Genomic DNA, 27,777 nt, shown 5'->3' on the forward strand with positions numbered 1-27,777 from the left:
TTATTTCTCATTGGTGTTGGGTGAGTTTATCCAGACTTAGGTAATGTCTCCTTTATTTGTATCTGCAGCCTAGGCCTGCCTCCTGAGCTCCAAAGTCCTTTACATGATCCAGTTTCTAGTCTGGGGTCAGCAGATGACAGCCTATGGGTCAAATTCAACACAGTTTTTGTAAATGAAGTCTCGTTGTAACGCAGCCACACCCACTTGTTCACATACGGTTCTTTCCTACTATAATGGCAGAGTTAAGTAGTTGTGACAAAGAATGCATGGCCTACCAAATCCATGTTTATTATCTAGCCCTCCACAGAAAAAGTTTACTGACCCCTGCTCTAGACTAAGCTGTGCATTCTACTGTGGTTTAGGCATGACTGAGCATGTACTTCTTTTATCTTTTTTTTTTGGCTGTGTTGGGTCTTTGTTGCTGTGCGCGGGCTTTCTCTAGTTGCGGCGAGCGAGGACTACTCTTTGTTGTGGTGTGTGGGCTTCTCGTTGCGGTGGCTTCTCTTGTTGCAGAGCATGGGCTCTAGGTGCACAGGCTTCAGTAGTTGTGTCAGGCAGGCTCGGTAGTTGTGGCACACGGGCTTATTGCTCTGCAGCATGTGGGATCTTCCCCGACCAGGGATCGAACCCGTGTCCCCTGCATTGGCAGGTGGATTCTTAACCACTGCACCACCAGGGAAGTCCGAGCATGTACTTTTAAGTAGAGGGGTAGGCCCTTTACTTGCATCTCTCCGTATGAGAGAACCATACTCATAACTGGAACTCATATCCAAGACCCACGGATAAAGAGTGCAACAGCAAAGTGAAGGGATATTTTTGTTAGGAATTGTCATACTGGGAACATAAGGAGGATAACGCACGATGCTCTTTGCTGTAGAATCACCTAGAGAGCATTTAAAGACAGATTGCTAGACCTCATTCCCAGAGATTCTGATTCAGTACAACCGGGGAGGGCCTTGGGAATCTGAAATTTTAGAATGCTTTCCAGGTAATGCTGATATGTAGCAAATAGTCAGGATTTGGAAGTCCAAATGATCTAAAAATCCATGGCCAAGTAAGATGGTCTTTTTATTCTTGATGAATCATTAAAAAGAGGCCAATTCGTTTCTCTTCAATTTATATATTATTTATGAGTCTCTAGCTTTAGGGAATACAATAAAGAATTCAAAATCTCTTAGCAATGATTTTTCTCAACGACTTTTCTTGCACTAAGGATCATGTAATAAAACTCTACGCTTCCATACTGCCTGATATTTTCAAAGTGGTTTCACATCTTCTCTCAGTGACCCTGTGAGGTAAAGTGAGGATCCAATACTTAGCATTCGCTTGAGTTTATCACACTTACCAAAACCCTGTCACACTTACCAAAACCCAGGAAGTTGACCAAGGGCCACTTCCAGTTCTGTTATTCATGCATTCATTCAACAAAAAAAATTTTTTTGAACACTTGCCAGTCATTGTTAGGTACAAAGAATTGTGGACTGGATAAAATTCCTGCCCACATGGAGCTTACATTCTAGTTGTGGGACGGGGAGGGGGGAGAGGGGGAGCTCTCCTTATACGTGCCTTCTGTAAAAATTTCCCTAACCTGTCCTAGTCTGAATCTTCAAATTAGGAATTTCCCCCCAAACTTATTAAATGAGAAAGGATAACACTTGTCCCATGGTCACACCATATCTTGTCATTTAAAGCTGATTCCTCTGCTGTGGTGCTTGTCTGTCACGTAGCCCTTAAGGCTGTAACACTGGTTTCATGTTTACATCTGTTCTGACATTATATGTGCAAGTGAATGAGTTCTATGGGTCTTGTCTCTGAAAGGAAGAGACTCCTATTTGTAGTTAGTTCTAAGCCCTCATATGATTAATGAGTGCTTCTCAGTGATTCTGGATCAAAATAATCAGTCTCACCTGATTGAAGATTAGAGTCTGCACCTACAGATTCTCTTTAGTAGGATAACTGGAAACCTAACAAACAGGGAGAACAGTTTCGTGAAAGTAAGCCAAAGAATGTCAGAGATAGAAGAGACCTCAGGGATGTAGCCCCACTGCCTTTTCAAGATCTGAAATCTGAGACTCAGAGAGGTTACCTAAGTTGCCTCAGGTCACACAGCCTAAACGATGGATGTGGAATCAGTAACCAAATACAATCTACAATCACATGGGGGCGAGGAGATCCTTCTCCTAAAATTTAACGTCTACATCAGGTCCCGGCGCCTCACCGCTTCCACCCATCCCCCTTTCTTGTATTAATTACGCATCGCTCTTTTTTGAAGAATCGGGTCGTTAAAACTTGCAGTTGGGGCATTCCACAAACAGGTGTCCAGATCACTGACACATAGTCGGGGAATCTGGGTCTCCACCTGCCCGCCTGCCCGCCGAGAACTCTCCAGCTCCCGCGTACAAAGTTTGCTCGGCTCATACACTCCTCTTTCAGATCCCTGGCCGCGAGGCCAAGATGCCTGCTGCGGCCTCCGAAGAAGTTCGGAGATGCAGTTTCCTCGCAGAAGCCGGGCCGGGGTGCGTCGGCCGCCGAGCTGAGCGTCCTCTGGCTCGGTGGCGGCGGGGGAGCGCCGGGCGCCTGTAGGCGCGGGGCTGGGCGGGGCGGCCCCTCGGCGCGCGCTGCCCGCCCCGGCTCCCAGGGCCGCGGGCCCGCTAGCCCCGCGTGGAGCGAGAGGCGCGCGCGGGCCGTGGGGGCTGGGCCGAGGCGGAGCGCGAGGCGGCGGCGGCTGCAGGAGGCGCCGCGGGACGAGGCAGCGGCCCCCGCCCCCCAAAGTCCGTCCCCGCGCGGGGCTGGGGAGCTCGGGGCGGGGAAGCCGCGGGGCCGCGCCACGTCCCTCGCCCGCCCCAGAGCGGGTTTTGCAGGCGGCTCTAAGCTGGGGGCTTTTGTGTCTGCGACTCGGGAGCGGCGAGAGCGCAGACCTCATCCTCAGAGGGCGCTGTGAGTGCGCCGCCAGGGCCGGGCCGCCCGCCTCCCGCCTCCCCTGTCAGCGGCTCCTGAGGCGGCGGTGGCGGCGGCGGCGGCGAAGAAGAAGGAGTGGGAGGAGGCGGCGGCGGCGGCGGCGCACTCGTCCTCCGCACACGCCGGCCCCGGGCGGGGGGCCGCCCCCAGGCCGCTCTCCCGCCGCCGCCGCTGAGCCCGGGTGGCCCCAGCACGCTGCCCGGCCGCCCCGAGGCCTCGTCCTCCTCCCAAACTTTGCAAAGTCGGCCCGCGTCCCCACCGCCCTCGGCCGCGCCTCACCTCGGAGGCTCGCCTCGCAGCCGCAGCGGCCCCGCGAGGAGGAGGAGGAGCCGCCGCCGCAGCATCAAAGAGACCGAATTCCCGCGGCCTGGGGGGGAGTCATGCTTTGCGGTCTGTAATGTCAGCAGAACAGGAGAAGGATCCCATTTCGCTGAAGAGAGTTCGAGGTAACCGAGAAGGGCGCCGGGTTGAGGGGAGCGGGGGGAGCGGGGCGCGCGGGGGCCGTGTGCCCGCCGGCCGGGAGGCAACGGGGCTCTGTCCGGGCCTAACTCCGTGCAGCCCGCGTCCCGCCTGCGCCCCGGGGCCAGGGCTGCGGTCGGAGGCGCGCGGCCGCCGCGTCCCCTGTGCCGAGCCCTGGCCGCCCCGACTTTGTGTTAGGAGGCAGTTGAAGCCGCACTCAGCATCCCTTCATACCCCGCTCCTCGCCCACCTTACCTCGTTGGCCAGACACAGCACAATAGGCAGCTCAGAGGGTGAGAAAGAAACACCCCCTGGCAGAGACCACGAACGATGCCCTCCACCCCCCCCCCCCAAAAAGTAAGTTGGACCGCACTGGAGTTGACGCTCTTGCAGAAGGTGTGCCGGGCCTCCGTGTCTCTCCCAGCCCCCCCTTCCCATTCTCCAAAAGACAACAAACATACAGCTTTATTTTCCTTAGGCTTAAGAGGAGAACCTATATTCATTCAAAAGGCTTTTCTCTATTGGCTTATGGATAAGAATCAAATCGCCCCAAATCAGTTTTATACACGGCTGGCTTGCTTCTTCCTTGCACACTAGTTAGGAATTTTCCTGCTGCCTTACTATCTAAGAAGTATCAGAGGGAACGATGTGCCAGACAAAAGATAACGCATGTAAGTTCACAGACACCCAAGTGCCGTCTGGAAATTTGGGGAGTATCCTCCAGCTCTTATTTCCAGCTTTCAATAGGGTTCAGGCCGAAAGTCCCAAAGTTGAAGTAATACTATTTGTTCAGTAAGCAAATATTTATTGAACATCTACTGTGTGCCCGGCACTGTTTTTGGCACTGGGATACCGCGGTGAACAAAGCAAAAAGACCATCTGCACCCAGGAGGAATGCACACTCTTGTAGGGTAAACAAATGATGAACAAATAAAAGGTATAGGATGCCAAATGGTAAGTGGTATGGAGAAAATCAAAGCAGGGAGAGTGGTTAGAAAATATGTATGGGGGTGGAGAGGTAGCAATTATGTATAAGAGGGCTCAGCTGGAAGATGATGTTTGAGCAAAGACCCAAAGGAAGTGACAGAGCAGAGCCATATGGATATGTGTGGGAATAGCAGTGTTGGCAAAAGGAACAGCAAGTGCAAAGGCCCTGGGTCTGGAATTTGCCTAGTGTGTTCAAGCAACTGCAAAGAAGCTATTGTGAGTGAGCAAAGGGAGAGTAGTGTGAGCTGAGCTGAAGTATGGGGTGAATGTGTATTGGCCTTGTGAGCCATTTAAAAGATTTGGGCTTGTACTCTGAGATAGCGCCTGGATGATTTTGTGTAGAAGAGTGAGTGATCTGCCTTATGTTTTTTTGTTTTTTTTTGCGGTGCGCTGGCCTCTCACTGTTGTGGCCTCTCCCGTTGCGGAGCACAGGCTCCGGACGCGCAGGCTCAGCGGCCATGGCTCACAGGCCCAGCCGCTCCGTGGCATGTGGGATCTTCCCGGACCGGGGCACGAACCCGTGTCCCCTGCATCGGCAGGCGGACTCTCAACCACTGCGCCACTGGGGAAGCTCTGCCTTATGTTTTTAACTGGCTGCTCTGCGGAGAATAGACTGTAGAGAACAAGGGCTAAAGCAGGGAGGCTAGTTAGGAAGTTATTGAAATAATCCTTTCATCCAAACAGGATAAAGTGCTTTATAAATCAGTAAGTAGTAAGGTAAATTTCCAATTGACTTAAGTGATGTAGAGATCAAGGACCACAGCCATTCATCTATGTTTTTGTTCCTTGTGACTAGAGATTAAACCTATAGAACTGGCTTGTGACACGGTGACAATGTGATATCCAAATAACATCACTTGAGTATTTAGTTAGAGATTGATTTTCTTAGCCATTTAAGCAAAAACATAATTTAGAGCAGGATATTGTTTTTACAGGCTTAATAGCACAATCTTTCATTTGGTGAAGGTTTTCTATTTCAACTTTCTTTTCTCTTTGTTGTTATGAATTGCCAAAGCCTTTAAGGAATAGACCTTTGTGAGATAGTTATTTCTTTGATATGTTTGCCATGTTATTTTGCCTACTATTAAAAATTACTTTGGGGTTGAAGGAAAAGAAAGCTTTATCAAGTTTATACCTTTGAACTCAATTATCAGTCTTAATCAAATGTAATTTTAAATAAAATTGATGGGTATTTTATTGTGCATCAAGACTACAGATCTGTCTTTGTTTTATTACAACTGCTGGTTTTAAGTTTGATGCCCTAGTTGTTGGAAGTTGACTTAGGTGTCAGCTCAAGAATATTCTGAGAGTCAAGTACCAAAATAAAAGACAAAGCACTTTTTAAAATAAAAAGCCAATATGAAGAGGGGTTTTTATTATGTCATTTTGTACTAATTAGAACATTAATTTTTAAAACATTTTAAAATTATTTTATAATCCATAAAAGGTACCAGATTATCTACATGAGCTCTTCCGAAGCACAATTCTGCTGAACTTCACTGCCCTGGAGCTTCTAGTTATAATTTATATCATCAGACTGCACGTAGAATGTGGTGTTTGCAGAGCATAATCTCTTGAACAGTGCTTCTCAAACTGTTTCTTATCCAATGATATATATATAATCAGACTTTTTAATGGTTATTTCATGGGTATTATCAAAAATATAAGCTATCAAACCTTTTGCTTAGGATAAGACTAAGATGTAGATAAATAGACATATCTTTCTCTATATATAGAGAAAGACCTATATATTTTTTTAAATTTAAAGGAATTACTAGAAAATAATATTATAGACATAACTCAGATATGGCAAAATTATGACAATGTGAATGACTAAGGACTTCGTAGACCAAAAGCATCGTAATCCCCTAGGATGCTTATTCAAAATGTAGCTTCCTGGACACACAGAATCAGAATTTCTGAGAGATTTCTCTGCATCTTTAACAAGCTCCCCCAGTGTTCCTTATGTACACTAAAGTTTGAGAACTGCTGCTGGTAGACCTAGATTGTGAAGGTAAGTGGACTAGAGGAAGCTGATCGGTGGTTTTCCAAACTTGTCCTGATAGTTTATTTATTAATTTTAATTTTTAAAATATTTATTTATTTGGTTGCGCTGGGTCTTAGTTGCGGCACGCAGGCTCCTAAGTTGTGGCTCACCAGCTCCTCAGCTGTGGTATGCGAACTCTTAGTTGCGGCATGCATGTGGGATCTAGTTCCCTGACCAGGGATCGAACCCGAGCCCCCTGCATTGGGAGCCTGGAGTCTTACCACTGCACCACCAGGGAAGTCCCTGTCCTGATATTTTAATATTAGATTCACAATTGCTATTTAATGGCAAAGTATCTTACTCCTGTTTCCTACCAGTTCTTACCACTCCCCAAACCCTCAGCCCTGGGTTGTAAGACAGATCCATGAGGATAGGTGCAATATCTTGATTATCCTTCTGTTTCTTTCCTAATTGCCTTGCTCACAGTAAATACCAAATGAACGAATGAGTGAATACATGAAGGAACTGATTCGTATCATTATGCTGCTTTCGGATTGTCTGTAGCCCCTCCCACCACTTTTACTTGCCCTTTTTCTTTATTCTAACCAACACTCCCATTATCCAGTATTTTTAGAACTCTTAGGTGTTGATCTGATGACGCTATTCATTCGTTTATTCAACAAATATTTGTTGGGCAGTTATAGTGCCAGACAGTGAGAATACATTGATTAAGAAGACATAATACCTGTCTTCAAGAACTTTTAGTGTAGTCTGGGATACTGACAAATAAGTAATCAATTACAAACAGCATGATAAATGCTGTGATAATCTACAGGAAATAAAGGAACGTATATAACCTATCTTTAAGGGAGTCAAGGAAGGCCTCCTGGAGGAGAGTTCTACGAAGTGGTGGGTGTTCCTTTGTTTTAAATGATGTAGAAAGAGCAGCAAGGAGGATGAGGGATGAGAAAAAGGTCTAGGAAGTTAGTGGTGATTTTGAGAAGGCATTTTTGGGAGAAAACTACATTTCAAAGTAGTGAATATTAAGTGGTGACGATATAATTTAAAAGAAGCTTGGTGATAGAAGGAGAGACATAGCCAATAACTTGGAAAGAGAGTCAAGAGGAAGTTTGTATGGGTTCTCTTTATTTTTTCTCCCTTGAAAAATGACAGACATATTAGTAGACAAACAAAAGAACCTGATTTAGAAGGAGAGGGGAGAAACTGAAAAAGCAACAGAAAGAGAGGATAATTCATTAATAAAGCATTCAGTACGTGTTTTTTAATATCTGCCATGTGCTAGGTATTCGCTGTTGTGGAAGCTGGGCATTAGACAGACAAGACTCCTCATAAATCAGGTTTCTGCATATGAGAGAAGGAATAGCAACAAGGATGCAAATGAAGAGTTAGTCTTGGGGAAAAAAAGAGAAAATGAAGGAAGAAAAACAAATTTAGAGATGAATAAGGAAGTTGAAGCATTCATTTCAGATGAAATGCTTTTTTTTTTTAAACATACATGCCACATTTATTGTTTCAAATACAGTTATGTCTGATTTATTACTGATTTTGCCTGAAGAAGTTAAGACAGCAGACTTAATGACTCATATCAGAACTATGGTGAACACTATACAGTATCAAGATAACTCCATCTAGACTATGAACAAATGATAGTTCTTTAGTAAAAGTAGAAATTTCTCTAGTCATGAGGCAAAAGTGATTAAGTAGCTATCTGCTTTTAAAAGACTGTGCACCCTCAGATGAAACACTTTTAACCAGAGTTAGAAATGACATTGGAGAGGTAAGCATGTATTTTAGAATGGCATAGTAACACAAAAATGTCACAGAAGTGCTAAAAGTAGACTGTACTAAAAAATATAGACCATCTTGATCAGAGAAGTGTATGGAAGATTTGGATTAAGATTGAAGAGGAAGCATAATTTACAGTCACAGAATTGAGGGAAAGAACTGATGAGAGAAAGTCTGCAGGAAAGGATTGGGGGTTTTTGTTGTTTTGTTTTTTAATTGGCATATGTAAGGGCTAGGCAGAGTGTCAGGGAAACGAGTTTGGTTTTCAACACATTGAATGAATATCCCCCTGGGATGTTGCAGTGTGTGCAACAGATACACGTGGTTTGGACTGAGGCGGGTGGTCTGAGCCAGAAATAGAGATCTGGAAGTTATCAGTAAACATGTGAATACTAATTGATGCCTTGGGAGTAGATGAGCTCACCCAAGAGAGTGAAGAGTGAGAAGAGAAAAGCATTGAGAAACGCAACTTTAGGAACACTAACATTTAGGAGATAAAAGGGGAAAGAGGACCCTGAAAAACAGAATGCGAAGGAGTAGCCAGAGAGGTAGAGGAGAAAACTGTAAGAGAATGGTGTCAGATATATAACAGGAAGAATAAATTTATGAGGGGGAGATAAATGGATTTTGTTGTTAACAAGTAGAATGAAAGGTGTCTATCTGTGAGAACTCCAGCCTGTTCTTTCTCCCATATTCCCTAACCTGATGAAGATCATTTATCTAGTGATCCAAACCCATGCCCCACTGCAACTCAGCACTGTCCCAGATTATCTGTCTCCTTAGTATGTTTTGAACCCATCATCTCCTCAGTCTTTCCACAACCACTTCTTTAGTTCAGGTTTTGATTATCTCTTTGCTTATTATAATAACCCTATCACTGGTTTCAGTGGCCTCCCGTTTTGTCTTTCTTAACCCATTTTGCACATTGTTACTTACTGCTGGTGGTAAGTAACTACCATCTATTGAGTACTTACCAAGCAGTTTGCTAAGTAATTTAAATGGATCATCTTGCTTAATCCTCTCAATAACCCTATAAGCTGGCTGATATCATCATTCTAGGTTTGTAATTGAGGAATTGATATTCAGAGAGGTTAAGTAATATGTGGTTAAGTAACATATTCAAGTTTACCCAGCTAGTAAGTGGCAAAGCTAGAACTTAAATTCTAGGGCCCCAAATCTTAGCCGGTATGTTCCATTGCTATAATTCTTCCCAAACACAGTTTAGTCATGTTACTCTTTTTTGTAAAATTCTTCATTGGTTCCCCATTGCATTTAGGATAAAAATCCCACCTTCTTATATTAGCCCAATCCAACCTTCTTATATTTTTATTTGGCCCAGGCCTACCACTTAGTCCTCCATCCTTCCTATTCCATGAAATGCTTACCCTTGTCTCCCATGCTCCAGTTCTGAAATAGTCACATTTCCTCTCTAGATGTTGTCATGATCTCTCATGTCTTTAAATTTTTCTTTGCACATTCTGTTCCTTCTGCTAGGCATGCCCTCTTTTTTCCCGACTTTGGTAAGATACTCATCCTCAAAGCTTCAGCTCCACCAATACTGCCCATTATTCGAGGTATTGACATTATTGTGTAGAGTCAGCTTCACACTTGGATGCCATCCACCCACCCTTCTAAGCTTTACCTTTGTGAGCAGCCTTAAACCTCATGTACCTCAGGAATGCAAAGATCATTAGTTTGGGGTGAACAGCTGGCACAAGAACCACAAATATATGAAACTTTAAATCACTGATGTTGAGGGCTTTCTGAATTTAGTATTTATTACATACCCAGATTGATCTAGGTTTGGGGCATCACATAGCAGACACTTTCTGCCTTGCATTCTAAAAGGAAATAATGTCTTTTTCACTTCAATCATATAAGACCATTTTGCCAAATGCTTAATGGAATTCATACAATACTATATTCACATTTTTTTTTTATTTTTTAATTTTTTTTTGCGGTACGTGGGCCTCTCACTGCTATGGCCTCTCCCGCCGCGGAGCACAGGCTCCGGACGCGCAGGCCCAGCGGCCATGGCTCACGGGCCCAGCCGCTCTGCGGTATGTGGGATCTTCCTGGACCGGGGCACGAACCCGCGTCCCCTTCGTCGGCAGGTGGACTCTCAACCACTGCGCCACCAGGGAAGCCCTATGTTCACATATTAATTCACAATATTTCCATTCCATGGTAGAGACCAGTATTACAGAAGTATGTGTTTCAGGTGAAGATAAAGCTGTTAGCTAAGATGTTCACATCCATAGTAAATGGTAGAGTAAACTGACATTATATCCCAGACTTCTCTGCTGTTGTGAAAAACCGATACTTGAGTGTCCAATGATTGTGCTGACACTGCTGGCTATTAGATATTTTGAGAGGATGATAAATACTATAGAAGCCGAAATGAAGTGCACTAGTGGTATAGTTTAGTCTAAAGGAAAGCAAAATGCAAACTAATAATTGAGTACCCATTGTGTGCCAGGCAATGTGTTAGGCACTGTCTTAGTCCGTTTGAGCTGCTGTAACAATACCATAGACTGGGTGGCTTGTAAACAACAAACATTTTATTTCTTACAATTCTGGAGGCTAGAAAGTCCAAGATCAAGGTGCCAGCAGATTTGGTGTCTGATGAAGACCCACTTCGTGGTTCATAGACAACAATCCTTCTCACTCTGTCCTAACGTGCGGAAGGGGCTAGGGAACTCTCCCAGGTCTGTTATATAAGGGCACTAACTCTCCCAGATCTGTTTTATAAGGGCAGAGCCCGCATGACCTAATCTCCTATCAAAGGCCCCATCTCCTAATACCATCATAATGAGGATTAGGATTTCAACATACGAATTTTGGGGGAAAACAAACCTGGGTTGAGTCATTTAATGAGCCTAGAATACATCCTTATACCACATACACATATTAAAATAAACACTTATTTGGAATAATGATGAAGCAAGTCTCTTTAAAGGGAAATGTTGATTATAAAATATTTTAAAATAATGTAGTCACATTACTTATGAGGACAGTCACTGTCACAAACCAAACCATTATTGTGAATAAAGTGAGTTTAACAAAGGAAAAATTTAAATATATTAAAGGCACACTGCTATCTAGTGTACAGAATAATGCCTTCACTCCCTTTTAAGGACATGGGGCCAGAATAGATTGAGTCTTTAATAGGAAGAATAAAGAAGTTGTAACTAGACCTAAAAAAAAAAAAAAAATGCATAAAAGGCCTAAAGTAAATAATCTGCTCTTTACAAAATAAAAAGTACTTACAAATAAAAGAATGATTTTATACTTACAAACAGATTTCATATGAAAAGATCATTGATTTGTAGCGTCTTTAGATGGGGAAGAAATTGTATCATTTAGTAGGTTGGACTCTCCTCTAAGACTACAAGTAGAGAAACAACTTAAGCTTCCAGCTCTAAATAAAGGTTAAAGGGTGAAAGGAGAGGTAAAACTATTTTTGTGCTTAATTGAGATTGATTGGCATAATGAAAAGTGATAATATATAGATAAAATTCCTTAACTTAAGATGAGAGAGGTTTCTTTTTCTATTGTTGGTATCACCCTTTCCCACTTCTCTTCCGCCTTGTGCATTCGGAGGGCTCTGGGAAGGTAGGAGTGAAGAGATGAGTTGAAGAAATTCAATTATTAACAGAAGGATCAGAGTAGCCACTGTTACAACAAGATTTGGAAGTTCCCGTTTTCTTGGTTCTGTGCTTCACAACTCTCACCTTCTGGCTGAATGTTCATGGTTTACCTTGCAGAGTCAGCTGCAGCAGATATGTAGAGCAGATAGAGAGACGCTTTGGTACCAAAAGTTATTAAGGTAACCTAAATAACTAGCTTTATGACCACTACTTTCCCCTCCCCTTGCACTTCGTTTTTAAAGAGTAATAATTACAGAAATTCTTGGTAGCTTATACTCTGATTAGCCCCAATGACCATGAATCTGATCTAACAGTACTTACTAACATCATGGAGATGACAGAACCACCAGTGTTACATATAGCAGTGGGAGGGACCTAGGTAAGGCCAAGAGTCAGAGCCATTGGAAATGTTACATAGTTAACTTTTCAGATGAACAATAAGTGAGGCAACTGAGACCAGTGGGAACTTGAAGATTGTTTTATGGAGGGAAATATTAGACTCTTAAATAAAAAACTAATACTATAAAACTCAATTTTCAAAAAAGAATTTTAGGTGGTTTTGCTTACAGATTACTTGAAAATAATGAATTTATTTAACTGATTCCAAATGTCAGAGTTTTGCCTTACAGTAAATACAGGAATTATCATTAAAGTTTTAGAAAATGAACAGAGATGGTAGATACTAACCATTAAGAGTACGTTTTGTCCATCTTTAACTTACAGCATTTTAATAGTAAAATTATAATTATTCAGTAGTCTTAATAATGCTGTGAATGGTAATTTATATATTCTAGATTAGAGACTAATTTGTTAATAACTTTTTATTTTTTAAGAATTACCTTTTTCTGTTGATACTTTTGTTATAATGAAATACCCATAAAAAATGTTAGGAAGGACAGGACTTTGATGTTTGGACCTTTTGTTTATTTATATAGCCACTTTATTATTTGACCTCAAGTCCATTACTAATTCTTTTCCACAGAATTTCTAGGTATTCAGATTCAAGAACAACACATTTCTCTGTTCAGTATGTTAGTATATACTGTTAAGGAAAACTGCATACAAATTGTTAATATGAACTCATTAGTTCAGTGTATATAGGCTACTGAAAGTTATACATTGGTTAAGTAGTTTAGCCATTCCTGAACCATATGATTTTGAATGAATGACCTTGAGGAGTGCACTGGATCTCTCTCTTAGTTCTTTACTTACCATCTATTCAAATGGGATTACCATGTCAAATTAAAATTAAAAGATAGGAGTCCCTTTATCATTTTTTTATTAAAGATTTTTTTAATGGTCACAACTATAATTTAATGAATGTTTATATTTTTCCCTGTTCATAGTTTTTTAAAAAATTAAAGTTTAGTTTATTTACAATATTATATTAGTTTCAGGTGTACAACATAGTGATTCAGTGTTTTTTATTGATTATATTAAGATAGGAGTTCCTTTAGTTTGAACCAGAAGTTTCCATTTTTGCCTTTTGTGGGCCACTGAGGAAGACAGTATATGTATAAGATCTTAGGGAGGCAAACTACTATATTAGAAGCAGATAAACCTAGTTTTATCCAAGCAACAAAACAAAAATAAATAATTCGAACTTCATCAAAATTAAAAACTTATGTGTTTTACATCTGATGATTCTAGTATCCTTAATATATACATAAAGAATTCTTAAAACTTAAAAGACAAACACTCTAACTAAAAAATAGGCAGAGAACTTGAATAGGCATTTCTTCAAAGAAGATAAAGAAATGGTCAATAAATACATGTAAAGATGCTCAACATCATTAGTAATTTTGGAAATGCAAATTAAAAGCACAAGGAGATACCACTTCATACTCACTAGAGTCACTATATTAAAAAAAAAAAACCTATAAATCTTAGGGAGAATGTGAAGAAATTAGAACTGTCAGACTTTAGAGGTGGGAACATAAAATGGTACAGCCACTGTGGAAAACGGTTGGGCAGTTCCTCAAAATGTTAATCATAGGGATACTATGTGACCCAGCAATTCCACTCCTAGGTGTATACCCAAGAGAATTGAAAACATACATTCATTTAAAAACATATGCGTAAATGCATTATTCATAGTCCCTCCAAAATAGAAACAACCCAAATGTTCACCAGCTGATGACTGGATAAACATAATGTGGAATATTGTTCAGCCATAAAAAAGAATGAAATACTAATATATAAAATTACATGGTTGAACGTCAGAAATGTTATGCTAGGTGAAAGAAGCCAAACTCAAAGCCACACATTAGGTGCTTCCCTGGTGGCACAGTGGTTGAGAGTCCGCCTGCCGATTCAGGGGACACGGGTTCGTGCCCTGGTCTGGGAAGATCCCACATGTCCGGGAAGATCCCACATGCTGCGGAGCGGCTGGGCCCGTGAGCCACGGCCACTGAGCCTGCGGGTCCGGAGCCTGTGCTCCTTAACGGGAGAGACCACAACAGTGAGAGGCCCGCGTACCGCAAAAAAAAAAAAAAAAAAAAAAAAGCCACACATTATATGGCTAACAGGTATGGGGTTTCTTTTTGGGGTGCTGATAATGTTCTGGAATTAAATAGTGGTGATGGTTACACAGCCTGGTGAATATGCCCAAAACCCACTGAATTGTACACCTAAAAGCAAAAGAAAAACAAATACTAGTTTTAGATTTCAGAGCTGCTTTTTTACCAGGGGTATGATCCGTACCTTTACAATTCCATTTCTTTTTCTTTCTTTTTTTAAAATGGGGATGATTTTCCTCATAGGTTTGTTATGAAGATTAAGTGAAAGAACATAGATACAGATATAAACTTCTAAGATGGTAGAACAAAGCTACCGTACAGATTCTCTTCTAAATTTCAAGTGAAATGAACCAAAACAGTTTTAAAAAACAGCAAAAATGTCAGCGATAGCAGCAAACAAGGGAAGTGGCATTGCCCGGTAACATAAATCTGGAACAGGGTGAAATCTGGATCACTGTTTTAGGCTTCTAAAACAATCCCTGCCCCTTGGAAGCTGCTGGTGATTTACAAAATTTTGAGAATTACTAATAACCTCAAGTCTGGAGAAAAGCAAATTAAATGAGTAGTCTTGTCTTCTCACTCCTTTGAGTAAGAAAAAAATGAGTGAAACGGGAAGTTTTTGTTGTTGTTTTTAAAGGACTCTCTGACAGAAAAGAAGCCTTCAGGGATACAAATTGAATCAGAGGACTCAACGGAATCCTCCCATGTGAATGGGTTACTGCACCCCCCTACTAGGTAGATGTGCATTTAACAAAATCTTAGAATTAAGAGCCTGGATGTTTCAAGGAAGCACAACAGGTTAATCTTACTAACATAGGCAAGCATTATAAAGAGAATATTAGCATATCCAGTCACATAAATATAACATTCATATAAAAATTAGTAAGTTGGGTTTACTAACATAGGAATGTCAGGCTGGGTTCAACATTAAAATAAGGTAAAGGGGACTTCCCTGGTGGCACAGTCGTTAGGAATCCACCTGCCAATGCAAGGGATATGGGTTCGAGCCCTAGTCCAGGAAGATCCCACATGCCGCGGAGCAACTAGGACTGAGTGCCACAATTACTGAAGCCTGCATGCCCTAGGGCCCACGAGCTACAACTACTGAGTCCACGTGCCACAACTACTGAAGCCCGTGCGCCTAGAGCTGGTGCTCCACGAGAGAAGCCACTGCAATGAGAAGCCCACGCACCACAACAGAGTAGCCCCCACTCGCCACAACTAGAGAAGACCCAACACAGCCAAAAATAAATAAATAAATAAATTTATAAATAAATTTATAAAAATAAATAATGTAAAGGAAAAACATCATATGATTATCTCAATAGATGCAAGCCATCTAAGCCAGGCAAACAATCTTAGATAAGAATAAAAGGGAGTCAAAGTTATGCACATTAAATCAGAGCTTAAAAGGTCTGGGCAAAGTTACAAGATAAAAATAAAAGCATGATAATTATGTAAACATACTGTAGCAAACTAGTGAACTGACACAAAGAATAAGAAGAGAAAGAGCATGCAGAAGATGAAGAACCCATAACCTACAGGACAGAAGGAAATAACTCACATGTACTTCAAGTTGTAGAACTTAAATAAAATAAGAGCTCAAAGACAAGATAATATTAAAACACAGAAGAAGGGTAAATTGCAGACCTAAGGAAATAAATTGACTAAAACAACATATATAGAGAACAAATTAGAAACAGAATAAAGATAGTTAACAATTAAGTTACATAATAGAAAAACTTCAGATAATCAGATTAAGTGCAGATGAAAAAGACTAGTCAGATGAGCTAATAGGTATGGAGCTAAAATATCTCCCCAGCATAATGATAATTAGTACCCCTGAAATAGAGCACTGAACAAATAGAGTGGAAAAAAAGTATTCAAAGATATGAGAAAAGAAAATTTACCTGAAATGAAGAATCTAGAGATAGAAAATACCCTGCTAAATTTAGGGAGGGAAAAAGAAGAATAAGATGTGATACTATACTATCCTCAACTTTCAAAGCAGGAAGTCACTTGACACCATCTAAAGATTGAAAAAAGAAAAACCATAATTTCTCCAACTTAATGTTTTTCTTGTTGTCTTTTCTTAGCCTTAGAGAATTATTTTCAAAAATTTCTCTTTTGGTGAAGAAACATTTAGCGTATTCTTCAGTTTAATTTATTTCTTTTTCCTTTATTAAATTCTAATAAAGTTAAAATTTAATGCTTTTATTTAAAAAATAATAGCCCATTTTTGTAAAGGTATTACTATCACAAATTTATACACAGGAGGAAAAGTAGGTAGGTAGATAGTAAGCTAAATCTCTGGAATGATGTTAACGTAGGAGTAATACTATTTTCAGCCTGGGAGGTGTTAGAAATATGTATCGGTCAGAGTCCAGCCAGGAGACAGAAACCAGACTAGCTATTTTTAAATTTATTTATTTATTTGTCCTTGGCTGTGTTGGGTCCTCGTTGCGGTGCACGGGCCTCTCACTGCGGTGGCCTCTCCCGTTGTGGAGCACGGGCTCCAGGCGGGTGCGCTTCAGTAGTTGCGGCAGGCAGGCTCAGCGTTTGTGGCTCATGGGCTCTAGAGCGCAGGCTCAGTAGTTGTGGTGCACGGGCTCAGCTGCTCCGCAGCATGCGGGATCCTCCCGGACCAGGGCTTGAACCTGTGTCCCCCGTGCCGGCAGGCGGACTCCCAACCACCGCACCACCAGGGAAGCCCCAGACTAGTTATTTTTAATGGAAAGAATTTGATATAAAGTATTGTTAACAGATATTAAACTGGCAAAATAGGATACTAAAGTTTTTACAGAGGTAACAACTGTGGGAAGCAGCTACCATTCTTAAGGCTGAAGGACATAGGAAAGAGGTTGGAATTATTAAAATATATAAACTCACAAGAGGGTCCCTGTGGAGTTTAAACTCAGGTCTCTGAGAAGGGGGTGCTGCTTAGGCTGGTACGAATGCCTGTGGGGTTAGAGGATGGGCCCTATGGGCCTGGGACTCAGACACCAGGTGCTGATGTCTCTGAGGAGGGCACAACCAGGCTATCTGGGATAATATGTGAGCTAAATAAAAACAGTGTTATTTTGTTCTAGATGGCTAGCCAGAACAGGGAGTACCTTTCCACTTATTAGAAGTCTTCCTGTTTGTCCCTCAATAGGGCTTTTAAAAAGTTTTTGTTCATACTGATCTTGTGCACTTCTTAAATTTATTGCTAGCTATTTTAGTTTAGTTTTGTTCCTGTTAATGAAAGCTTATCTTCTACTTTATCTTTTAACTGGTTATAGTTTATAATATGAAAGCTTTTGATGTTTAGATATTAATTTAACATCCAGAATCCTTACTAAAATTTTGTTATTGTTGTCATAGTTTTTTACCTCCACAATATTTAAACCTCTTCTAAATAGCTCTTACAGAAATCTGCTTTGCATTTTTATGTGTGGAACTATCGCCAGCATGCTGATTTCTCTTTATTGCCAAGTACCATTACTTTTCCTGAACTACTATTGTAAAGATATCATTACTGGTCTCCCTGCTTCTACCCCATTCCCATCACCAATTTATTCTCAGCACAATTGCTAATGTAATCTTTTAAAAACATAAATCGTGTTACTTTCCTGCCCAAAATCCTTAAATGATCATCCACTGTTCTTAACATAAAATCCAAATTCCTTACCATAAACTATAAGGCTCTATGTCTCAGTTGGCTCGCGCTGCCGTAACAAAATGCCATAGACTGGGTGGCTTAAACAACAGAAATTTATTTTCTCTCAGTCTGGCGCTAGGAAGTCCAAGATCAAGGTGCCAGCTAGTTTGTCAGCTCCTGGTGAGGGCTGTCTTCCTGGCTTGTAGATAGACGCCCATCTTCTTACTTTGTCCTCATATGGCCTTTCCCACTGTTTGCATGTGGGAGGAAGGAGGGTGGAAGGGAGGAAGGGGGTGTGGAGAGAGAGAGTTCACTTTCTCTTCTTAGAAGGCCACTAATCCCATTACCCTCATGACCTAATGTAACCCTAATTACCTCCAACAGCCCCCACCTCCAAATACTATCACATTAGGGGGCAGAGTTTCAACATATGAATTGTGCGGGGACACGAGCATTTAGTTCATGACACTCTAAAATGATCTGGTCCCTGCCTGTCTCTTCAGCCTCTTCTAAAGGTGCTCTCCAGAGTTCCGTAACACACTGGCCTCTTTTAAATGTCTCAGACAGGATGACACATTCAAGCTCCTTTCTATTTATTCTCTCTGCCTAGAGGCTTTTCGTTCTGCTCTTCATATGAGAGATTTCTTATCATCTTTTAGGACTCAGTTTAAATATCTCTTTCTCGGAATCCACATGTATGAGCAAGTCTCCTATAATTCTCTGTCAACTCATTGGATTTATTTATTTATTAATCTATTACAAATATGTATTATAGTTTACTACAAATGTGTATCTACATATATGTGCACATAATTTTATTCTGTCTGCTTTTGTATATGTTCAGAATTCTCTGTAATAAAAAGTGTGTTTTTTTAATGGAAGAAAGTCCCATGTTTTTTTGAACTTCTTAGATTCACAGTCAAGCTTTTGCTTTTGCTTGATCATATTGAGAAAATCATACTCACATACATTGTTGTATTTTGACAATACCTTTCAGAATTAAGAGACACATACCTCTGATGCCATAATTCCAGTCCTAGGAATCACTTTTACATGAGTGTAAAGACATTGATACGTGGATTTTCATTGCAGAACAGCAAAGGTTTGAAAACAATCAAAATATCCATCAATAGGGAGGGGACTAGTTTAATGAATTATGGTATAATCATACTGTGAACTACTCAGTTATTAGAGAATGGAGCAGTTCTATATGTAATGACATGGAATGATTTCCAAGTAAGAAAGCAAGGTACAGACCATTGTTCCATACTAAGCATGCCATTGTTTGTGTACTCCCCAGAGATATACTGGAATTTATCTAGATTATCTTTGGAAAGATAGATCAGAAACTAGCAACAGTGTTTGCTTCAGGGATAGGAAACCAGATGACTGAAGATTTGAGGGTGGGATGGAGAATTACTTTTTCACTGAAAGAATAATAAAAAATGCTATGGGGTAGAGGTGAATGACTGATTCTGGCTGAGATTATGGGGAAGACTTTTTGGAGAACAAAGATAATAAGAGCTTAGTATTGTTTTATCTAATAAAAATAGAAAACATATTAACAGGTAGCTATAATACATATTGCTATGAGAGATATAAATTTCACTTATAAGTAGAAATACTATCTGGATTTATTTATTTATTTATTTTTAGGTGGTGATAGTGGACTGGATGGGTTAGGAGGACCAGGTGTACAACTAGGAAGCCCAGATAAGAAAAAGCGCAAGACAAATACCCAGGTAAATTGGCATTTTCTTTAATAACAGTTTTTCTTCACTGATATGATCAGGCTATGAGGTAAATTTAACTTTCGTCGTGGGTTTTGTTTCCTATCCTAATTCAGAACCTAGTAGTGACTTCTGCAGTGATTTGTTTTTTGGGTTTTTTTTTGCTTTGCAGCTAGCGGCTATTATTGGACTGTAAGCCTAGAGTGAATATTGCAGGAAGGAAGTGTAGGCAGATAAATTAAAATGCTTACTCTTAAAGCTAATTTAAAAGGAATAGATGCCTGTACTTTTATGAAAAGATTTAAAAATATATGGACACAAGTTTAACTTGGAGTAATGTTCAACTATTATAATAAATCAGTAGTATGTACATATCATGAAGCAATCATGATGGAAGCATCTTTTGTCTGAAACCTTTGGTTGTAATAAACAGTTATAAATACAGACTTTCTTGGTTTTATCCTTTGTAAATTTGAAGCACTGTTTTTATTATAAAGACTGCAAGTAACTATGAAATGTGTACAGATTACCTGTTTCCATTTTGGCCACACTGTTAAGCTTGCAGTTGTGACTAAAACTGGCAGTTTATTTTTCCAGTCTGAGGCCTAGGCCTTAGTGCTTTGGGAATACTTTAATAGCTAACTCTCTGAAGTTAAGCTAGGGAAAGAAATTTAGATCCTGTTTACTGTTATTTCATTTTATAGCTGTTTGGAGGTATAAAGGTATTTTCAGTTAAAATTTTAAGTGAAAGATTCTAGAGTTACAGGCAAGCATATTCAATGAAAATTACGGTAATGAAGCTTCTTTTGAAGGCTGAGTACTTCTAGAGTTTGTAACAATTGATTTGAGCTCAAAAAAGTACACCTTATTTCCTTTCCTAAATGAAAGAAACCTACACAGTTTTATCATTAAATATAAATAGAAACATTATTTGGAATTGAAAGGTCAGGTGAAGAATTAAATTTTTGTAACACTTGAAAAGAAATTTAAAACTAAGTTCATAAATGTTAACATTTATGACTTCTTTGATCCAAAACATGTATTTTACATTCTCATTTCAGGGGCCTTCTTTTCCTCCATTGTCTGAGTATGCTCCACCACCAAATCCAAACTCTGACCATCTAGTGGCTGCTAATCCATTTGATGACAACTACAATACTATTTCCTATAAACCACTACCTTCGTCAAATCCATATCTTGGCCCTGGCTATCCTGGCTTTGGAGGCTACAGCACATTCAGAATGCCACCTCACGTTCCTCCAAGAATGTCTTCCCCATACTGTGGTCCTTACTCACTCAGGAATCAGCCACACCCATTTCCTCAGAATCCTTTGGGCATGGGTTTTAATCGACCTCATGCTTTTAATTTTGGGCCACATGATAATTCGAGTTTTGGAAACCCATCTTATAATAATGCACTAAGTCAGAATGTTAACATGCCTAATCAACATTTTAGACAAAATCCTGCTGAAAACTTCAATCAGATTCCTCCACAGAATGCTAGCCAAATATCTAACCCTGACTTGGCATCTAACTTTGTCCCTGGAAATAATTCAAATTTTAGTTCTCCATTAGAATCTAATCATTCTTTTATTCCTCCCCCAAACACTTTTGGTCAAGCAAAAGCACCACCCCCAAAACAAGACTTTAGTCAAGGAGCAACCAAAAACACTAATCAAAATTCCTCTGCTCATCCACCTCACTTAAATATGGATGACACAGTGAATCAGAGTAATATTGAATTAAAAAATGTTAATCGAAACAATGTCGTAAATCAAGAGAATAGCCGTTCGAGTAGCACTGAAGCTACAAACAACAGCCATGCCAACGGGACACAGAATAATCCACGACAACCTAGAGGTGCCACAGATACATGCACCACTGAGAAAAGCAATAAATCCTCTCTCCACCCAAGCCGTCATGGGCATTCTTCTTCTGACCCAGTGTATCCTTGTGGAATTTGTACAAATGAAGTGAATGATGATCAGGATGCCATCTTATGTGAAGCCTCTTGTCAGAAATGGTTTCATCGGATCTGCACTGGAATGACTGAAACAGCTTATGGCCTCCTAACAGCAGAAGCATCAGCAGTATGGGGCTGTGATACCTGTATGGCTGACAAAGATGTCCAGTTAATGCGCACTAGAGAAACTTTTGGTCCCCCTGCAGTGGGCAGTGATGCTTAATCACAGGCATTAACTACAGTGGTTTTTTTCTCCTGTGTATTACAGAGGTTCAGTGACACAGGATTTTAATGTTTTACATTATTTTTTTAAATGCACACACAGAAAAGTTATTTACCTTTTAGTTTTTATTAATAACCACTTCATTGCTAGTGCAAACTTTGTATTGTTTTTGTTTGCTATCTTAAATAAGAATAATGTATATGGGGTGCATTAGAAAGTAATATACAAGTAAATTTTAGTTTGTAATCATGAACATAAAAGCCTCTTGAAGCTTCAAGATAATATATAGCAAATGTAGGCAAGTTTTGACTTTTAAAAGTTAGAATCATTGAAAAATGTATCAGTTGACCCTTGAACAACAGAGGTTTGAACTGCCTGGGCCCACTGATTTTCAATAAACACATACTATAGTACTACATGATCCACGGTTGATTAAGTTCCAGGATGCGGAACCACAGTTTTGGGGGGCTGACTATAAAGTTGTATTCAGATTTTTGACTGTTAGGGGGTCGGCACCCCTAGCCCCCGCGTTGTTCAAGGGTCAAGTGTATTCCAGTGCTGAACTTTGGCAATATCAAATTAAATATTTAGTTCAAAAAAATATTTGAGGATCCATTTAACATGTTTTCAGAAAGAATATATGTAGCTAAAACATGGAAGAAAGCATACATTTCAATGAGTGTTTTAAAAAATAATAGAGTATGACACCAGATTCGTCCCATATTAGGGTCCTTGAAATTAGTGACCTTCATATTATCAACTCAGTCTTTCCAGGATGTCTGTTTGTACAGATATGAGACAGATGTTAGCATATAGTAGATGTTCAATAAGTATTTGTTGATTAACTTGTGGATTGTACCACATGAAATTGCTAACATTAGATCAGTTGAAAATTGACCACAATTAGTAGAGTTGTCATAAAGGATTTTTTAGTTGTGCTATTTAGAAATATAACAGTACTATGCTCTTCACTCTTCAATTTGATTATTGAGTTGTTTTGTTATTGTTTTCCAGAGAAATAAATAATACAGTATCCTCAGAAGAATTGTGAATACTTTTCTTAATATCATTTCAAACCAGGGACATATTGCAAATGAGATAGGTAGAAACATCAATTTGGCCTTAGAGGGCTCTACTGGCCAAAGAGTGGTGGGTTGAAAAATCTTGTTCTGGGGATCTGAAAATTAAAAATGAGCCTCAGAAGAGTTCAAAATCCATTTTAAGCAAAGATCAATTAAGAGCCAAGATGAGAGCTTACTCACAGTTCGAGGCCCTGCAGCAGACAGGAGTTTCCGCTGTGACTGGGGAAAGAGTAAAAATGGACCTGAGAGTATTCTCTTGAGAGATGATTAAGAATGGAGACAGTTGGAGGTGCACTAATTAAGATTTGAAACAACAGAAGCCTGTTTTTGGAGCGGATCATAACCTGTGACCCAAAAAAAGGATTCTATATGACAATTGATAATAATTTATACAATGGTTGGATGTTGGTAAATCTCCCAAACTTGAACCATCGTTGTGACCAAAAAAGTTCTGAAGACTACGTGGTGACCTGCAAAAGGGATACTTTAAACCTTGGTGAAATGACAGCAGCAGCAATATTGCCAAGAAATTTAAATTATGCATGAAAATTTTGATTATAGTCCTTCGGTTAATAAACATGAACCCACACTTTTACATGACAGCACTGGTGTCACATGTCACAAGCCACTAAAGCAAAGTTAATTGAATTATTCAATTCTGTTGTTTACAGTGTAGTCACCAGAACTTTATCCAGTGAACTGGTATAGTTTTCATCATTTGGAGATTTTTCTAAGAAACTTCATATTCTCCAATTGAAAAACAGTAATTGGAGGGTTTGAACAGTTTATACAGCCTAGCAAATGATGAATTTTATAAAAATGAAATATTTAATGTCCTATTAGAAGAAAACTGTTAATGCTTGTGATGTGTATTTTGTTTGAATAAAACTTATTTTTTTAAGTAGTGTTTTAATTTTGACCTACAGAAACAGCAATTTCATATGGTACAAGGCAATATAAGGTTTTCTCCATTTACCTGTGACTAGTTAGAGATGAGTACAAGATATTTTAAATATAGTTGTAATATAAATGTCTTTATAGTTTTAGGAAATGAAATGATATAAACTCTAATACTAGGTACTCCTTTGTGTGAAAACTTTACCAGTTGAAGCAGGTAAAAATGCAGTAGTTTGGGCTGACTCTTGACATTTGGTACGTTCAGTAGCATACTCGAAGATCACATTTTGCTTACATTGTAGTTTTTGTTAAAGATACATAATTTTCTAAATGTTTAAGGACTTAATTATGTTGTTTTTGAAATCCTAGTGACTGCAGATTTTTAAGATATGATGCACTGTATGTTATATGCCTAGTTCTAGCATCAGATCATGGTGGTTTTTTTTTAATGACTGAATACAGTTAGGTAGATGCTGAGTAGAACCTTCCAACGTCTTCAGGAGTTAACACTTTACACAGTAGTACTCAAGTTGTGCTCATTGCTAAAACTGATTATGCAGTTTCTAAAGCCCTCTATTGCTTACACTTTTATTAGTAGTTTTGTGAAAATGAAATAACCTCTCCCAAGTTAGTCTAAAAATACTTGATTTATAATGTGATTCTTTTATTTTCCATTTCCAACTAGTTGTTTTTAAAAACTTACAAACAAGTGAATTTTTATTCTTGTATTTAGGTCTTAAGAGCACCTTACTTAAATACGAATCTGTTAAATTTACAGAAGAAAAACCCGTGGTTGATTTTAACAGTGAATCATAGGCAAACTACACTCATAGCTGTTGAATGTTTTCATGTATTTGAATTAATTTTCTTACTAGTTCCACATTTGTCTCTACATAACACTGTCAGAAGTTATCTAGAGGCTTTTTGGTAGGGAAAGTGATGAACTATAAGAATGGCCAGATATTAATTTGCCTAATGTGACTCAAAGAAGGCTATGATACAAATCAATATGGCTTTCTTAAGACAAGTGATGAGCTGTCCTAAACATTTAAAAAATACTCAGTGAGGGAAATAACTGCACACAGGTGGCATAATCTTCCAGTAGCATCGCACCTTTTTTGGTGTAATCCTTTTCCATCACTGAAAGGCCTCATCTCACATGCACACATACACGCAAAGACACACGTACATGCAATTGAGCAGGAAATCTTGGGGTTTCTCCTACATTCTCAAGTTTTGCCAGAGTTCAACCTGGCTATCAGCAGCTAGGCTCTCTCACCAAGGCTAGGTTACTAGAAAGTTTTAAAGTGTCAGTTCCTTTCTCAGAACTTGCTTTGTTCATTTCACTAGAGAATTCCTGATCCACTTGCTTCTAGATGCTACTGGACTCCCTAATGCAGGACAGCTTAGCTTACTATAGAAAAATAAATTATTTTTCAGATAGAGTGCTTGGAATTAGATTTGTGATCCATGTTTTCCTTTTGTGTGAAATACTTTAGCATACTGCTATTATGATTCTTGTTATCCAGACTAGAAGATTATGTACATAAAACTGAAGATTTTCTTGTACTAGTGCTTATTCTTCATAGATGAACACAATATAAAGAAATCCAATTTGTGTGTGTGTGTGTGTGTGTGTGTGTATGTGTGTGTGTGTGTGTTTAGACTCCCAACTCTGCCTAGTGGTAGGAAAAAAACTTCAATAATAGGTTACCCTGAAATCTGCTGACTTTAATCATCCAGATAAAATATCAGGAGTTTTCTTCTAATATTCTTTTACATTTGTTTGTCTTGAACAAACTGAGTGCTAGTACTTATTGTCCAACATACTATGGTAATTGTTTGTAATAGTAAAATATATATGTAAGCAATGATTTTTAAAGGGAGCTCGAGAGTTTTTGGATTTCTTTTTTGCAGTGTATAAAGGTTTCATATGCATGAACATTTGTGCTATTTAAGATTTTTTTAATTAAAAAAAAGTTTAAAAGCATCCAGATTCCCAAAGTTCATTTGTAAATAGTGGTTTAGAACTCTGTATAAGATGATTAGATTCTTAGGGAAGCTCATAAAGGCTTATTTACACCATCATGTAGTTAACAATGTTGTATCATACTGAGTGCTCAGTCCTCTTTAGGGAATCAGTCAATGTAGGAAGGAGAAAGAAGCAGAGGTCGTTCCTTTTTTCTGATTCGGTTCAGGAAGGTTGAGTTGTTTGGTGTGTTTCCCAGTTGCCCTCTTCCCATCCTAAACTCTCAAGTGGAATGCTATATAAACCAACTTGCCTTGTGCCTTCCTGGATGCTCTGTACTTCAAAATTTCATATCTTTCCTCTAATCAGAATTCTCATTTCTTTGTTGGCTGTGGTTGGCTAGATTTTAAGGGGACAGTCTGTTGCAGCAAGATTTGAACAAAGATAATGAAGTGGGATTAAATTTCTCTTTTTTTAAAGACTTTATTCAGAATGAATCTTTAATATCTTTGATTTCATACAATATGACCACATTTAGGCACCATGGAAAGCAGTATTTTTATCAAATTGATACGTTCTTGAGAGTACTTCCCAATCTCCTTTAGGTTGTGGAGACTTTTCACAATTTCTTTTCCTCTACTTCTGAACTCAGAGATTTTCTTCTCATTTCCAAATTTTATCAACTTCCCCCTTTTCTCTATTCCATTTATCTGATAAAGCAGTATAGAAGTTATATCTGTAATTTTCCAACTCTTGGTACAGTGATGGGCTTAGAGGCATCCCTGGAGTAAAGGGACTAGGGATGGGATTAGTATCTCCCAAGACAAGGGGTCTAGGGCAAATAAAGGGAAGAAAGTTTTCACTGAAGACTTTTAATGAAACCCAATGGATAAGCTTCGTCTTTGTCATATTTTGTCGAAACACATTACTTGTAATTATATTAAAACTTATTCTAAATACCTGTACTTCTCTTGTTCTGTAGGTGATGTAGATGATGTTGCTTGTTAGTTAAAATATCTTTTATAAAAGAAAGTCCTGCTTCTTATCATGATGTATGTGACTTAAATGACTGTTTCATATTAAAACTATTTCTTCCTTATGTACTGCTTACATATACCTCTTTTTGGGATATTAGTTCAGTACTTTTATACAAATCTGAGTGTGTTCCACATTGGTGACATGTATTTTTGCAGTAAATTTTTGTTTTGTTCTTAGAGCATGTTTAAAGTAATACATGCGCTAGTGCTGTGATCTGTGGCAAAATTACTGTAATTCAAATTGGAAAATAAAATGTTTCCAGACTTTGTCCAACATTTATTCCTATGACAAAGGAAATTACTATGTAATACTAATTATTTCATATGCTGGTATGTTTAAGCTACTCTATGAAGTATGTGAGACATCAATATTTATGGGTTAGTAGATGGCCTGATGTCTTTGAAATGGGAGAGAGGGGTAAAATTTGGTGTTGGCAATTCATAGCACTCATAATACAATAAATACTTCTTAAAAATTTGATCTTCCTCTTACAGTTATAATTTACTAAGGAATTATCTTAATTTGACAGTGCATATTCAATTTTTTTAGCCCATACCATTAAAATTATATATTAGACTTTGAACTTATTCTGATATCTTCCAACCAAAAAAGATATCATTCACTCCACCGTAACCAAAATAAGTAGTAATATTAATCTTCATTTATTAATAAACTATTAAAATACCATAAAACTCCTCTAATTTACTTACAATTTATAACCATTGATACAAGACTTGAATGTTTACTTTCTACTATCTGATGAAAAGATTTGTTAATAAAAGTCATAATCAAGATTTTAAAGAAAAATGTTTAATCTTGGGAAAATTTTAAGCTTCTTAGAGACACTTATTTCAGAATACTAGTTTAAA

At 39.0% G+C, this 27,777-nt stretch overlaps 1 protein-coding gene across 1 annotated transcript; it reads left to right on the forward strand.

Annotated features, from left to right (window-relative positions):
- Positions 1–2,731: 2,731 nt before the first annotated feature.
- PYGO1 (pygopus family PHD finger 1) lies at positions 2,732–27,772 on the forward strand. Its single transcript, XM_079912293.1, has 3 exons — positions 2,732–3,404; positions 19,663–19,748; positions 20,798–27,772. The coding sequence occupies exons 1-3, from the start codon at positions 3,356–3,358 to the stop codon at positions 21,920–21,922; spliced, it is 1,260 nt and encodes a 419-aa protein (XP_079768419.1). The 5' UTR covers positions 2,732–3,355; the 3' UTR covers positions 21,923–27,772.
- Positions 27,773–27,777: the final 5 nt, after the last annotated feature.

The sequence above is a fragment of the Stenella coeruleoalba genome, assembly GCF_951394435.1.
Source record: "Stenella coeruleoalba genome assembly, chromosome: 2".
Lineage (NCBI taxonomy): Eukaryota > Metazoa > Chordata > Mammalia > Artiodactyla > Delphinidae > Stenella > Stenella coeruleoalba.

Excerpts from the sequence above, each read along its gene's own strand:
- PYGO1 (XM_079912293.1), top strand. The coding sequence starts at position 3,356 with ATGTCAGCAGAACAGGAGAAGGATCCCATTTCGCTGAAGAGAGTTCGA. Across the intron at positions 3,405-19,662 it reads TTCGCTGAAGAGAGTTCGAG|GTGGTGATAGTGGACTGGAT; the intron begins GTAACCGAGAAG and ends ATTTATTTTTAG. Across the intron at positions 19,749-20,797 it reads AGCGCAAGACAAATACCCAG|GGGCCTTCTTTTCCTCCATT; the intron begins GTAAATTGGCAT and ends TTCTCATTTCAG.